This window comes from Caretta caretta, chromosome 10, assembly GCF_965140235.1.
Source record: "Caretta caretta isolate rCarCar2 chromosome 10, rCarCar1.hap1, whole genome shotgun sequence".
NCBI lineage: Eukaryota > Metazoa > Chordata > Testudines > Cheloniidae > Caretta > Caretta caretta.
In genome coordinates, this window is record NC_134215.1 from 5,540,674 (window position 1) to 5,557,527 (window position 16,854).

Below are 16,854 nucleotides of genomic sequence, written 5' to 3' on the forward strand. Positions count from 1 at the left end.
TACTGTGTTTAATGAAGCAGCTGCAGACCTCACGTTCGAAGACTGTATGACCACAGTTGTAACTGGAAACTTCATTTTCCCCAGGAGTCAACGACTGAGAAGAGAAGCTACATTTTTCTGCACATCCTTTTAATTTTGCTCATGTTTGGTTTTGATCTCCAATACAAAGGAGGTCTCGTTCCCACTACCTGATCAAAGAGGCAAGATAAAATAATCTAATCATTCAGTTTTATAATCCTAAACAGTGCTGAAGTCTCATCTTGATTTATCTCACTCTCAACTCTATAGCACATTGGCTTGCTTATTACATTTACATTTTTATTTTATTCAGAATAAGCTCTGAGGCAAATAAATGGAGCTGTTGTATTAATTAAGAGCACACTTGACAGAGTATCACACCTGTTTAATAAAATCTTCAGATGTTGTATCCCATAGCAGACAAACATGAAAAGGTAACGTTAGCACAAAATCTGTGTCTGCAATTCATCCCCTCCAGATAGTAAAAGGGAAAAAGTGTAATTAATCTTCACAAATGGAATACTGTATGTACAAACAGGAACACTGTCATTTACACAGAAACAGTTTGGATTGGTCAGAGTTTCTGTTAAAAGGGTGGTGTCCCAATTACTATAAAGCCTCATTTATGGAGATCCCACAGGTGTAACAAAGGTTCATCAAGCGGCCCATTGCTGGTTATTGCTCTGCACTGCCAAGCAGAGATGTAGAGGCATTTCTCAGCACGAACAGGTACATGGAATAACCCGGGTACTATAGGTATGTCAGATCCCAGGCAAAATTGCTTTATGGAAAACAGACCTGGTCTAACTTGATATTTTGTTTTATGAGGTGACAAGTTTGCTTGATACAGGCAATAGTGATGATGTAATAGACATAGATGTAATAAGGCATTTGGCTTGGTACCACACAACATTTTGATTAAGAAACTAAAACGACACAGAAATCAACATGGCACACATTAAATGGATTAAAAGCTGGCTAAATGATAAGTCTCAAAATGTAGCCATAAGCAGGGAATCCTCATTGAGCGGGTGTGTTTCTAAAGGGGTCCCACAGATATCTGCTCTACACTATTTAAAACTTTTATCAATGATCTGGAAGAAAACAAAATCATCACTGATTTCCAGATGACACAGATGGCACCTTCCTCCCTGCTGCCTCCATCCCCAGTATTAATCTATAATAATCAGTACTAGTTCCCCATTTTTCCCCCCCAAGGTCTAGTTCAAACTTGCCCTTGCTGTTTTAAGAACCTCCCTGAACTTGCTGCAGCACACCTTATGAAATCTTCTCTCTCATGGCCCCTTTCCCGGCTACCTCCATTAAAGCTCATCTATGTGGATATATTGACCAGAATAGGTATTGTGGAATAAGTGACTTTTCAGTTGCTGTTCCAGAATAGCTTCCCCCCGCGTACACATGCTAGTCTGGAATAAAAGTCACTTTTATTCCACAATAATTAGTTTGTTTCCAAACATTCTAGAATAAAATCACTTTTATTCCAAACAGCATCCACATGGGGAGCTATTCTGGAATACTTTTTACCCATGTAAACAGGCCCTTAAACTAATCTAGCACTGGCCTCCTATCCATCGCTCTGTGCTTCCTCATTTATTCGCCGTATATTTTTAGATCTTTTCTCAAAACCACTTTCTCTCTCTCTCTCTCCTCTACCTGTGTCGCTTACAAAATTAAAATGATAGCTAAGAGAGAGAGAAGATAAGTGTTTTGTCTAATACTGGGATACAGTTAGTAAGATACTTGCCATAACAGCTATAGGGCATTCCAAATTCTATTCTTTTTTTTTTTTTTTTGGTCTTGAGAAACTGAGATTTTAGTGGAGTTACATGAACTCCGGGGAGTATGTTCTCCAAGCCAATCAACAAAATGTTACCACACTGCGTAGCTACAACGTTCTTTTCAGTGTCTTCCTCCCCTGTGGAAATATTGATGGAGCGACCGCTAACAAAGACTTGGGATAGCATAAGACCAGGCACACCTTTTTCCACAAGAGAGCGTGAAACTGAGCTGCACTGTACTACCGTACAAACCCCTGAGGTTGTTAGTAGAGTAAATACAATTTGATTCATACTCACATGCCCTTTGGAGCCACTATGCCAGATGGTTTCCAAGTAGATGCAGATGCTGTAATATTTAGCCAGGGTTTAGGTGAAGAGGACGTGACTCCTTTAGTCCTCGGCCCAGATACCCAATGTTTTGTCATCATTAGCTGATTAGGCGTAATATTAACAGCTTTTGATTTAGCATTAGGGCCTAGTTACAAGGACAGTAATAATGCAGGTCATAAAAGCATGTCTCAGGGGCATGTAATTTAACTGCAGTTAAAATTGCCATTCTTTGAAGGGCCTTCATAACAGAAAAGGAAGAAAGGCTTTTTTGTCATGAGCGTTTTGTGGTTTTTAAGTCTCATTAAAAAACACTTGACCTATGCAGGACTTTAATCAGTCTTGTATCTTCTGGCAGATGGACTGACAATTCTAGGCTGTATCCCATTAAGGGCTGGGAGGCTGACAAAATGATCAGGGCTCACTCATCAGAATTCTATACATGAAGCCCTTTGTGTTCTCCCATTTGTTTTCCCTTTCTTTTTATCACCTTGATCCTTCAGTGGACATCCAGGATCCTCCCACCTGACGCAGGATGAAAATGAATGTCCTGTGAGCCTCTCCACATGGCTCAGAAATCAGCCAAAGAGCGAACTGGATTTAAACAACTCCCCCAACTCCAGACTCCAAATATACACAGACTCTGCATCAGATCTGTGACTCTATAGGTCTAGAGTGTGCAAGATTCATAGATTTTAAGGCCAGAAGGCACCACTGTGATCACTTAGTCCAACCTCCTGCACAGCACAGTCCATAGGTCTTCCCTAAATTAGTTCCTTCTTTAAGCCGAATAGCTATGGCCCAGCTAGAGCAGATCTTTTACAAAAATGTCCAGTGTTGATTTTAAAATGTCCAGTAACGGAGAATCTGCTACAATTCTTGGTAAGATGTTCCCATGGTTAAATACTTCACTGTTAGAAATTTGCCCCTTATTTCTAGTCTGAATTTGTCTAGCTTCAACTTCTAGCCATTGGATCTTGTTATACCTTTGTCTAATAAACTGAGGAGCCATCTAATCAAATTTCTATGACTGTGATCAAGTCACACCCCAACCTTCTCTTTGACAGACAGATTGATCTCTTTGAGTCTCTCACTACACGGCATGGTTTCCAAACCTTTAATCATTCTCTGAACCCTCTCTCCAATATTTCAACATCCTTCTTGAAGTATGGACACCAGAACTACACATAAATATTCCAGCGCCGCTGGTAAACACCAGTGCCCAAATACAGAGGTGATACAACCTCCCTACCCCTACTCGACATTCCCGTGTTTATACGGCAAAGAGCACATTAGCTCTTGTGGACACAGTATAGTACTGAGAATTAATAATGTTCAGTTGAATACCCACTGTGACACACACACACACGTCTTTTTTAGAGTCCTGCACCCAGCTTAGCAAGTGATCCAGATCGCTCTGTATTAGTGACCGGTCCTTCTCATTATTTACCAACATAATGAATATGGGCAGCAGTATTCTTCATTTGATGGAATGTAGACAGCTGGGACCCATGGAGGCCACAAAGAAAAGAACGAAAACATTGAGGGGTTTCCATGCACGCACACACGCACTTACTTTTTCGGATTCTTTAGCTGGTTTAACAGCTTTTTATTTTTTTCCAAACAAGAACTCACTGTGCAGCATACCCCTGAAACCAGGGATACGCTGTACTATTAAAGACAATGAGGGATACTACTAACACTCAACATGGGGCTCTCCAACCAACTCATAAGTCAACTACTTCATCCTGCATTTCACTGGTGGTTTTTTAGATTCTGATCAGCCTCATTCCATTTCAAAGGATGAATGCAAAGCATGCCGGGAGGAAAAAACAAACAGAGAGACCAAAAAAAGTGCTTTTAAGAGCACAGGCTCTTTGAGCGTTGGATACGAGAGCAACCCACGCTCCTACCATGAACAGTCCCAACACACCCAGTTATACTAGTGAATTACTCCAGGGTAACAGTAGCATCTACACATCACCTAGGTGCAAAGTTACCAAAGTGACTATAATTATAAAGGTACCATATCAGGATCCATTTTTAAATATAGCCAGGATGCATTCTTGGTCCTACATTTGATGACCACTGAAATTAACACATTGGTTTCTGTGAATACTAGATTTGGGAACTAAACACCCAAAGTGTGTTGTATCAGAGACGGTCCACAAGTATCGTCAGCAGCATGCTGACAAAGTTAAGTATTTAGTTCCAGGTCAATGTGTGCTTTTAAAACCCACAAATTTCATTAAAGTAATCCTTATCCTGACCTGGGAATCCAATCACAGCCAGCTTACCCAACAGTGAGCAGAGGCATCAAACGTAAGCAGCAGTGTCAGTAGCTTCAGGCTGAGACTAGAATAGTGGCAGAGTTCCAGGAAGTAATAGAAGCCAAAAATTAGATTAAGTCTTAAACCCGACATCTACAGTCTCATTTAATTCATATACGTTTTACATGTTGCATGTGAACCTGGACAGAGATTAATTTCAAGCAGTGCCGGTAACATGCCAGATTCAGAGCCCTGGCACTCTGCTCCCACTGGGCATCCACAGGACAGCCCAGCCCAGCTACTGACAGTACAAGCTTCTCCCACACACCATGGGCCTGAACTCTATCCCAGATAGACCACCTGTAGAGCCCAGAGGGAAGCCAAGTCTCAACAGCATAGTCATTCCTCGGTCTCTGCCTAGACCGCCAACAGGTCCACCCGTTGTCTGACAACATAGGCCATCCTCTAGGAACCGGATTGAGACCCATCAATTCATATCACACAAGCCACCCACCATTTTCAAAGGCCATCACCGGCATTGGACAGCTGTGCACCCCACAAGGATGGACTCTATTTCCTATTGCTATTACCAACTTCCTGAACCACCAGTCTGGCCCTCTCCTCCTCATTTGGTATCAGCCATTTCTACCAAACTATGATAATTTTTTATACAGTAGGCAAAGGCCTTTAACTCTTTCTCCATGGTGTTGTCATAGCAAAGTTCAGGGTTCCCCTGGAACAGAACACTATTCTCCAGCCACTGTATTTCAAAGAAGTGGAAGTCTAATATACCTAGTGCATGCAGCTGATGCCTTCCTGCTTTTCAAAGAGACAGTTACTCTACCGAAGCTTCCTCTCTCTACAGAGCTCAAGCCAGCTGGACGGCAGTTGAAAGAGTCACCCTCAGTCAACAGCGTCAGATATCTGAAGACTACAGCCCAAAACAAATAGACACATTTAAAATTAAAATTTTTTTTTAAAAAGGACATAAAAAGAATAAATTGTCCCTTGCTGGCATAAAGAAGCAGCAAATTGTATCTCTCTTTAAAATCCCATATCTCCCTTGAAATGGCTTCCCAATCAGCAATCTCAAAGGAGTTGATAGACTGGATCAGACTTCTGGCCTGTCTTAGCCCAGTATCCTGTCTCTGATAACAGTCAGTACCAGATGCTTTAGAAATACCATAATGGGCAATTATGGAATAATCTGTTTCTTGGTACCCAGAAAAGCTTCTTTGAGAAATTATCACGTAATTCCGATTGGGGGCCTGGTAACATAAATCTTGGGAGAAGAATCATGGAATACTCAGAATCTCTGGATTCACCCCCAAAGCATCTCATCAACCTCCCAAGCCCCAAGGGTGGGACGCATTACCTAAAACAAGGGGGGGGGGGGAGACACAAAAATTATCCATGCAGGGACTTGCTGTGAGGTTCCTCTCTCTATTTCAAATAACTGTCTATAACCGCAGTTTCATGGTTGTTTATTTCTGAATTATTTAGTTTAAAAAAAACCTGGTTAAGAAACCATATTTCTGTGGCACACAAGTAATGCTGGCACAGAAACAAGGAACACTGTATGCGTATAACCAAACATGACCTGCCTGGGACTGCACTGCACTCTGCCCAATACATGACAGGAGGCCACCTCAGACATGAAAAGATGCCAGTGCCTCTCACACACCTAGTCACCCTAAACTAATCCCTGAATTTAACTATTTGTCTGTGAAACAGAGAATCCTGCCCCACTAAGGGACAGCCAACCCAGTTCCACTAGCCCCACGCCACCCCAACTGTGCAGGGTTGGCATCAGAGGAAGGAAGCCCAGCAGCAGAGTGAGAGCATACGGCAGACAAAGGTCCGTTGAAGACTCCAGGCAGGAAGACCTGGGTGGGGTGGCTCAGGAGAGAGCAATCTGAAGGAGCCCAGGAGAGGCTGAGGGGAGAGACAAAAAGAAGCCGGCGAAGGGCAAAGCTGAGCCCAAAGGGTGGGCAGAAAAGACTTGAATCAGAGGAGGGAAGAGGCCCCTCAGCAACGAGAGACTGGGGCACAGACTCTGTGTTTAGAGTTGGGTTTGGAGTTGTCCCCCCCTGAAGGAGTGGGCTTTGTTAATGGCTTAGCTGAAGGGCCAAGCCCAAGCGGGAAAACTAAGGCAGGGCCCCTGCAGGGCCCACCCAAGTCACAAAGGGCCACAAGAAGCAACGGTGACTTTGCAACCGTCTACAAAAAGTGAACATGTATTTATTTGTAAATAGAGCTAATACAATCGGCTACCTGCCATTTTAAGGCTTTCTCCTGCTCCCACTGAGGTCAAAGGCAAAATCCATTTAATTTCAGAAGGCACAGGTCTATCGAGTGCATCCCAAGAATTCTTCACGTCGGGGGGAGGGGGGGGGAGGGAAAATCAATTCATTCCCCCCTCCCCGGGCATCTTTTGCATTGTAAGCACCCAGGCACCCGGCATCTACTTCCCAGTGGAACTGAATGTCACAGTGTATGCACAATGATAATATGGTCTTGGCCACGCAGTGACCCATTGCAGAGGCCCTAATGAAAAATGTAACCATGGCTGAATGAACTGTAGCACTGGGTCACTTTGATTTCTACACCCCTCTACAACCTGAGCCCAATTTCCTGGTTAATATATTTCATGCCACAACTAAGCTGAGAGCAACACCTATTTTCCTTCCCACCCCCCATTCAACTCAGAACCTGCTACCAGAGGCCATAAATTACCTGTGTACGACAGGGTAACTTACAAGCTCCAAATGAACTAGCAAAACAAAGCAAAGTACAATCCTATCTCAAAAATCAGGAGGCAATTCCTTCAAACCACAGCATCCACAGAATGCAAACTTTGGGCTTGGCTCACATTCCCGTGAGATGATTCACGGTCTTCCGAGTTACAAAGGGACCTAAAGCTTGGCCATGAACTCCCGAGCCATACACCCACTCAGGAAGGGACATTTGGATAAGGTCTGCTGGGTAGCAGTTGCGGTTCCATCCATTACTGGGGGGGAAAGTCCCCGCCCACACACATCATCACCCTCCCTTGCCTTTAAAGACTTAGAAAACCCCAACGGTAGCCCCTCAGCAGCAGTTACACTGACACAGATTGTGGCAGGATTTATTTCTGGCAGAAAGTTAGCTGCTCAGCGAGACTGCTACACGTCTAACGCCTGCCAAGAAGAGGTCACACCTCTCCTCTGAGCACGCTTATTAGTGGTGGAAGTGGCTCGGAGCAAGGGGCTTGAGGAGCAAGCATGACTGGGTAGCTGCACGAGATGGAACAAGCCGAACAGGTTCATTCTTATAAATCAATACAAGGTTAAGAGGCTGCCGTTCATATGGCGCCTTAGCCCAGTGCTCCTGCCCGCCTCACAGACGCTAAAGAAGTATGCCTCATGACGCTCCTCGTGGGGATGGAGTAACTTTAGTGAGGGACCAGCACCACACCTGAAAACCCATCCAATCCGCAGGAAACTGGGATTTGGATCTCAAGCTTCTCTCTAGACCCTTCCTCTCCTAACAGGCCAAATCAAAACCAAGCACCCCAGGACTTTGAGGAATCTCAGCCTCAGCTTCCAACCCCCAAACTCTGCCGCTGTAATTATGATGCACTTTTTACAGATGAGCAAAAGGAGTCACAAGGGAGTTAAATACACTATCTGGCTTTAGCGGATACAATTACATACATTCCCACGGCTGCCACGAATGGGGACCAGGTGGCATTTCAAGTCCTTCTGAAAAAGCTAACAGCCAGCAGGGACGTACAGGTGCCTAGAGATGAGCAGAGCGGTTTTCAAACGAGCTCAGGAGTAGAAGCAATGGAAGGATACCCCTTGAAACCCCTTGTCATGCCACTGTGGCCTTATTCTGGATTTCTCATAATTGCAGAGCTGAATGAAGTACACTTAACTCATTAGGGGGATCCCCTAATTACTAAAATTTCCCTACTGCACACAGAGTGGTGGAAGGGTTCTCAAGTGAGCTAAAGCTGAGTGGGATGATGTTTAACATCTGCCATTTTTTTCACTTTCTTTAAATAGAAGAGCTGTGCAATCACAGACAGGTCTGGACAAATTGGCTCAGGTAAGGAATTAGGCACACACATTTTGGGAGCAAGCTACAGGAAGAAAGAAAAAGGCATGTACACAAAATACTGCTCAGTGTTAGGGTAGATGTGTCATACCCTGTGGCTATACCATGGTCACTACCGGTTACAGTTTTTAGCTTTATCAGGGTGACTATCATTCCTCAGGGTGACTGGCAAGATCTGTTGTGCTTTCTCAACTTTTACTAACACTGTAATTTTATCCAGCACTATTTTAATGAGTACATCCCATAAAAAACAGGAGGACTTGTGGCACCTTAGAGACTAACAAATTTATTTGAGCATAAGCTTTCGTGGGCTGCAGCCCACTTCATCAGATGCATAGAATGGAACATAAAGTAAGACGATATATATACACATACAGAGAACATGAAAAGGTGGAAGTTGCCATACCAACTCTAAGAGGCTAATTAATTAAGATGAGCTATTATCAGCAGGAGAAAAAAAACTTTTGTAGTGATAATCAAGATGGCCCATTTCAGACAGCTGACAAGAAGCTGTGAGGATACTTAACATGGGGAAATAGATTCAATTTGTGTAATGACCCAGCCACTCCCAGTCTCTAATCAAGCCCAAGTTAATGGTATCTAGTTCGCAAATTAATTCCAGCTCAGCAGTTTCTCTTTGGAGTCTGTTTTTGAAGCTTTTCTGTTGCAAAATTGCCACCTTTAAGTCTGTTACTGAGTGATCAGAGAGGTTGAAGTATTCTCCTACTGGTTTCTGAATGTTATGATTCCTGATGTCAGATTTCTGTCCATTTATCCTGGCCACTATGGATGTAGAAGCCCTCTACACCAACATTCCACATAGAGATGGACTCCAAGCTATCAGGAACAGTATCCCCAATAATGTCACGGCAAACTTGGAGGCTCAACTTTGTCCTCACCCACAACTATTCCATATTTGGGGACAATGTATACCTTCAAGTCAGCGGCACTGCTATGGGTACCCGCATGGCCCCACACTATGCCAACATTTTTATGGCTACAAAAGTTTTTTTTTCTCCTGCTGACAATAGCTCATCTTAATTAATTAGCCTCTTAGAGTTGGTATGGCAACTTCCACCTTTTTATGTTCTCTGTATGTATATATATCTTCTTACTATATGTTCCATTCCATGCATCTGATGAAGTGGGCTGCAGCCCACGAAAGCTTATGCTCAAATAAATTTGTTAGTCTCTAAGGTGCCGTGAGTTCTCCTGTTCTTTTTGCAGATACAAACTAACACAGCTGCTACTCTGAAACCTGTTACATCGCATAAAGTTACACTGCAGATTAAGGGTACAATGCAGGCCAGAGAAGTCACTGAATTTTGTAGTTACACCTCCAGAAACTGTTAAAGAGCACAGGCAATGGACAACCATCCTTTCCTCCTGCCCCTTATATTTAAAACGTTGAGCGTTTTAAATTTTATTTTAACCAGGCACAAAGATAACATGCTGTAATCTGTTCATGAGACGGGGCTGGTGCTGATCCAGCTTTAAATGAAAGAATAATCTTGCTCAAACCAAAAGCTAATGAGTTACCTAGCTAGCGTAAGGAAAGAATATGCCCCACTGCAGGGATACCATGTACTACAGTTATGTTATCGGCCTGATTCTGTTCTTACTCACAATGATGTAAATCAGGAGGCACTCTGTCAAAATTAATGGTGTTACACCAGTGTAAGATTCAGGCAAGAACAGAATTAGGCCCATAACGAGTTAGCCAATCTGTATTTTTCTTTCTGAAGGGTACATTGTTTCTTCAATGTGCCTATGTAATGACTTACCGTGTTTCCATCTTTCAGGAGCACAAAAGCTTATCTGTACAATGCATGGTGAGAAATTACAAAGAGAAAATCAGAGGAGAAAGTTTGTCAACCTACCAGATCTGTCCAACGTTAACCAACGAGAGGTAGAGAATCCACAGAATGGCCATAAGGATCATGTTTGCACATCCAGTGACCAACACGTAAGCCGAAACTCCCAAGCCAAGGCCAGCAAGGTAGTCCAGGTTTCTGTCCATATCAGACCAGTCCAGGAACCAGATGATGGTTGGGGCATAGTTCAAGGAATCCAGGTTAATCTTCCCTTTGAAATACCGTTTGACGTTCTGCAAGTACAGTTTGCATGGCAGCAGTCCCTTCTCCCCTATCAGCTGCTTGTTTTGATGGTACGCCACCAAAAAAGCGACAACTAGGAGAAAAAAAACAAAAATGAAAATATCATTAAAAACCATCACAGAGGGACATCTTTCAAGCCCAGCATGGTGGAGGTGTATCTGTGCATTGGGTATGAATGCATTAACATCTCCTTCTCTCCAATAGTATACAAAACAGTCACTTCTATTCAATTTGATAAATAAGGCATGGGAATCCCATAAACACTGTATCCCTTAGCACAGGGAATTTATGCAGAGTCTGTTTTGGGGAAATACGAGTTTCTCCAAGATGGATATTTCATTGGTTGCTGGCAATGTCAGTAGCAATAGCAACAAATTACTAAAGAAATCATCAGCCACCCCCCGAGCTAAATCTAACATAGAAACAACACACTCAGACCCAGGAACCAAATGATATTGTTTTGCACTTGCATAGAGTCTTTCTTCCAACGGTCTCAAATGAAATGTTTTACACAACATCAGCTAAACCTCACAATCCCACCCAGACCCACCCACACACACGCGCGATATGCAGCATCCCGATGTTACCAGTGAGTACATGGAAACAGCAAGATTAAGCAACTTGCCCAAGGTCACGCACACAGAGTTAGGAGCAGAACTCAGGCAATTGTTCTGTTCATTAGGCATCAGTGCCTCAAATGGTAAACAGAGATAACTGAGATCAGACCTGCCAACTTCTGAGTATCTTTGGATCCCTCTCTAATACCAACAGTAGCATTAGCACTTGCCACCCAGATCAAAGGCTGCTAAGTCAGTTACCCATCCACTCCCATGCCCTCAGGAAAGAGAATGTGGTTCACAGCTTTCAGGAGGGAGATGGCAAGTGCTGCTAACAAAAAGTCAGCAAAGAGGACACATCATAGTCACAACAAGGCAGATTCTCTCCTGCAGCCAAGTTCCACTCAGTGCCAGAGAGTGGAGGGGTGGCAAGATGCTCGTTACAGCTGCCTGATGATGAGGGACTGTCTATGCTGACACCAGTCTGAGAGGTATAGCTTAGAGGCTGCTTTACCTGTCAACATGTGGTCCTCAAAGGATCATGCACCAATCTACCCAGGGCATGGACAGATGCAGGAGCCAGCTCCACCAGTTTGATACCCTCCAACAGTTCTCCCAGGCCAGGGGAATTTTCAGCTGGCCAGCTACAGCCAGTACTCATCCTTTTTGTGCTGTCTGGGTGGTGCAAAGCGGCCAGATCCTAATAAGAATCTGGCCCACTATCATTTCTGATGCATCGTTTCAATATGACCACTTCATATTAAACCTCTCTTGTGTATCAATTCCAGTGAACGCTCTTCTGTGGGGAAAGAGAGTCTCAAATGGGGATTTAAGGTACATTGTGAAAAGAACACCATATAGGCCATACCTCCTTACAGTATCTTGGAGAGTAAAGAGGATTCAGGGAATCCTGAAGCCGTGATAGCCTTTGCTGTCCTCTAGGAAACGCAAGCATAGGAATGTAATTTCATGGCCCTCTGGAGGCATTTACTTCTATGTCAGGACAAAGTATTTTCAACAAAAAGGAAAGGGCCATATTGCGGTCAAGGCAGAGGACTTAGCAAAAGTCACCAGGTCCCTTAGCAGACGACTCCTAGGTTCTTGGCCCAGCTCCGCCACACACTCAGTGTGTGACTTTCCTCGTCTGCGTTCGGTATTAGCCTGCCTAATGATGCGGTTGTGAAGCTAACGCTTTTGTGTTTGCAAGGCACTTGGAGGCCTTGGCTGGATTGGAAACCACTCCATATAAACAGTGGTTAAAGGAGAACGTAACGTTGGGGCGGGGGGGGAGGGGGAGGGAGCTCTCATTGCAATAGCCCAGGCATATGAGGAGCTGTAGGGAAACCCCCTTACTCAAGCTAGGTAGAGGAGGGACAACACCCCTCTGATTTTAGCAGGATGGGGATAGCTGCACCGTCTTCCTCTCCTACTTTTCCCCCAAGATATTTTCATTATCTGAAGGCAACATTCAAAATACTGTACAATGTAAATATTCAACAGCATGCATGGAGAGTGCCAATTTTAATTTGTAATAACAGTTTTCTAATGCTTTGGGCAATAATTAACCCACAGCACACAGAGAAGAGGTTCTATTTGCAGTGGTATAGCCTAGCTTTGGAAAAAAATCTGTATAAAACTCCCACATATTAGAATTTTTCTTTCACAGAACCATGTTTAAAAATACCCTGATACGTTAATGTGATGGCTCATGAGATAACATTCAGTATCTAGGATGCTTCAAGTTAATTTGGCCATTTGATAGTTAATGCTCACAAGAATGCAACTATTTTAGTCGTAAGAGTGTAGTTATGCTATGGGTTGGATCCCTGTATCCTCTCACATACTGGCATGTTCAAAATGTAAAGACTTAATATTTTCTTGTCCTATAAATTGCTACTTTTACATGTCACTACAGCTCTCCTACTTATAATACCTACATCCTTCAACTGGACAACCTAAGAACAGCCAAATGCTTTTTTTAACAGTATATAAGCAATTTAATTACAGATCATAGACCTAGAATTTGATGTACTGCAGAGAAAGTCGGTCAGTTTCTAGGAATTATCTCATATTTTAGGAATCTCTGCCAGTTACCAGCTTGCAGTTTGTAACTGCAGTCATCTCCTCTGTCAGAGAAATGATGAGAGACAATATTTCCTGATTAGGCTCCATACATTTCACTCCCTGTTTCAAGCATTATCCGATTACTGGCCACGTTACTTACAGCAACAAGTCTTACAAAACTGAAAATGCTACACCACTGATTATTTCCCCCCTCCTCACTCATGCTCAAATCCATCCTAAACTGAGGGATGCTGTGGTGCGGACAACAATTTTGATGTCCACAGACAGCAACATATCTAAACATAGTGCATGCATAAATCCTGGTGCAGGTATATGGAACCGTGCTCACTGTTATTTTCCCGTGGATATGGGCTCCCTCTGCAAATTCTGTATGCGAAGCCAAGCTTTGCTGCAACTTGGAAGCATTGTGACCTGGAGGTTTGATTAACTATACAAATCAGGGCCCAACTGCTACATCGAGAATGAAAGGGGTGTACCAGGAGGAAGGTTGGGGTCAGCATGTGACCCATCTCCCACCTCGTACAGATCCCATGGCAGGAATAATCCCGTTGTGGGGTGCTGCAGCCAGTCTATATATAGCGTCAAAGGGCCCAGTCCTGCAAGGTTCTTAGAGTCTCCTGAGAGGTGCTGAATGACTGGCAGGATCAGGCTCTTGACACGCACCATTGTCCGCACTCAAACACTCAGGGTCTAAATCTGGTCCTCAGATTATATTTTAAACCTGAACTAACTCCCATACTCATTTGAGAAGGAAAGAAACATGCTTCAGATTAATAATGATCAAAATACTGCACCACCATCTCCCCCCGAACACACACACACACACAAGGATCTCCAGTGGCATTTGTTTAATAATCCCTTTAAAACCATTATTCTGGCATTACACCCAAATTTATCTTCTTGCTCTCTCCTGAATGAGCACTAAGGGCCTACCGGAAATTAACAGAAGGATTCCCATGGACTTCAATGGGTTTTCAATCAGGAAACCAGCAGATTTTTTCTTTTAAAGAAACCTCACTGACCTATTTTACACAAAAACCGACAAAGCCAAGCAGGGCATTTCATTAGATTAGAGATAGAAAAGGACACACTGACCATAAAGCTTAAGAGTTGTCTTCTGAAGACAATAAGCTAAGTAAAATGTAAAAAAATATATATATATAAAGTATTCCCTATGCTGGTGGGTTTTGTGTTTTTTTAAACCAAAGCTCTTCTCAGAACTGTAAAACTAAAAGATTTAGTACACGAAACCAGCAGAATTATAATGCTCCCCAACATCAGACAACTTAATATCTCTGCTTTGGTTAAAAAAAAAATTCTCTGCCCTTAAAAAACCCTACATGGCTTGATTTACCTTGATTAGCATTGCAATTTGCTGCCGAGTTTTCAAAAAGTGCTAATCAAATTTACCTCTAAATGCTGCACAAATTGTTGACCCAACCCATAACTGCTAATCAGTTTCGAAAAAAAATCTAAATTAGACTCCTGCACTGTAAGCAAGATAAACAAGGAAAGGGCAAATTAGGAAAAATATACACTACGGCAATTGAAGAAAAGTATACACTATATATGCAGAATATTGTACTGGGTATTTAAGTTTAAAAGCAGCAAATATCTATTATAAGTTGGCATGAACGGCACATCTAAGAATTGTACAGTTTTTTTGCGGGGGTGGGGGGGAAGACTTCTCACAAAATGAAGTTGTTTTTTTTTTTTTTTTACAAGCGTTTATATTTCTGGAACTTTTAACGTAACAATTTTGTAATAATTCACATTAGGAAATTTTCTAATGTGGTTAAAAACTCATCTTACCCAGGTAAGTCCTTATGTTTCCTCCCAAATGTCACTCCATTATACCTCCAAACTATGAAGACCTATGTCACCACTATTATACCATATTATTCACATGCGTACAATACTATACATGCACACATTTATGTAGAGATGTATATGGAAAGCCACAGACCTTGCAGTTTGCTGCTTACAATCCACCAGACTTTATTCTTCCCACAAGACACAATTATGCTCACCTTCCTGTTAACATTTCTGGGTTCTTCCAACACTCATTTCCTGCACTAAGTAGTATTATAATTAGAACTACCACTAGAGGGCAGTCAATATACTCAGGTACATATTACTACACTTCAGCTATATAATCCGATTATGTGTGTATGTGTATATATACACATATATACATATGTGTGTGTGTATATAGATATAAGACACCGAAGTTCACAAGAACATTGATCTTTGATCTTCAGCCAGCCGGAAGTGTGACTGTTCGACCTTCCACCTTCCTCAACTGCAACATGTTCCCCCCATCACATCCACAGGACTGACTGCACTGCTTTGCAGTGCTCTCCAGCTCTATCAGCCATGAGCGCAAAAGGCTGGAACCTAGAGCCAAACAAAGGCACAAAAGTTTGGTCAGGCCAGTAACCGAACTGCCCATGCATAGCAAGGATACGTTGCCCCTCTCTCGTGTCTATCTGAGCATCTCAAAGCACATTACAAACATTCAGGAGTAAAGCCTCACAACGCTCATGTCAAGCATCATCATCTCCATTCTCCAGAGACAGAAACTTGCCCAAAGTCTCACAGTGCTAGAACAGGAGACAGACTTCCCATCTTCTCCTACCTGCCAGTCCAGTGCTCTATGCACAAGATTTCTGTCCCTCACACTAGCTGGCAGTACAGCTGTCACAGAGGCAGCTGAAGGGTGACCATGCATCCTAACCAGGAGAAGCCCACCCTGCCCTGAGCATGCTTTGACAAAGCCCATTAAGCCAGGCTTTCTGCAGGGAAGAGCATTTCACCCTTTACGAGGAGCCCACGCGGACAAGTCCTTATGTGCTGGGGAGAACGGAGTGTCAAACTCGACAACTGCATTTGCAAACTTCATGCAATGCAGTAGCTGACAGCTCATCTCAATTCCAAGCATTTATTTTGACTTCAAGAGCAGTTTAAACACGTGACAGAAGAATGGAATTAATATGCCCTTGGCAGTTTCACATCCATACCACATGGATAAACTTTTGCCCCAGTGTGTAACATGATACAGAATTCTAATGACAGAGCGGATGATGAGCAGCCTAATGTCCATGTTGGAACATGTTGGCATAGGGATTGATTCAAAGTCCACTTTGACTTCCAGTGACTTTAACAGAAATTAGGCCCCAGGACACTTCACTCTATTTTGGAGTTTGCACTTGTTTACTTGTAGATGTGGATGGATGTATTATTCATTCCGACAATCAAACCCTTAGCTTTGTAATCTGTAAATTGTTATGCCACCGAACAGCACGGCAAATCTGTGCAAAAACACAAAGGAAAATTCTCCATGTACGTTGTGTATTGCTCCCTGTGTTAAACACATGAGATAAATCTATCATTTCATTCCAAACTCTTGTACAAATCCATTAACACAAGTGTTTATTATCAGTGTGTACATTTAAACACCCATGCTTTTAAAAAAATCTTTAGCATTCTCAAAAAAAGTTTGTAGCTCAAATATAGAAAATATCACTAAACGCCTTACTCAGGTTACCGTCACTTAGAAAGTTGATTGCATTTATTATAA

At 42.8% G+C, this 16,854-nt stretch overlaps 1 protein-coding gene across 2 annotated transcripts in view; it reads right to left on the bottom strand.

Annotated features, from left to right (window-relative positions):
* Positions 1–16,854, bottom strand: part of LMF1 (lipase maturation factor 1) — a 336,726-nt gene that overhangs the window by 307,689 nt on the left and 12,183 nt on the right. The window contains exon 2 of one of the 2 annotated variants that reach the window (XM_048866655.2): positions 10,396–10,705. In XM_048866655.2, coding sequence (XP_048722612.2) covers positions 10,396–10,705 — 310 coding nt within the window. Of the gene's footprint in view, positions 1–10,395; positions 10,706–16,854 lie in introns of those variants that run through there. The other variant, XM_048866657.2, reaches the window with a different exon arrangement.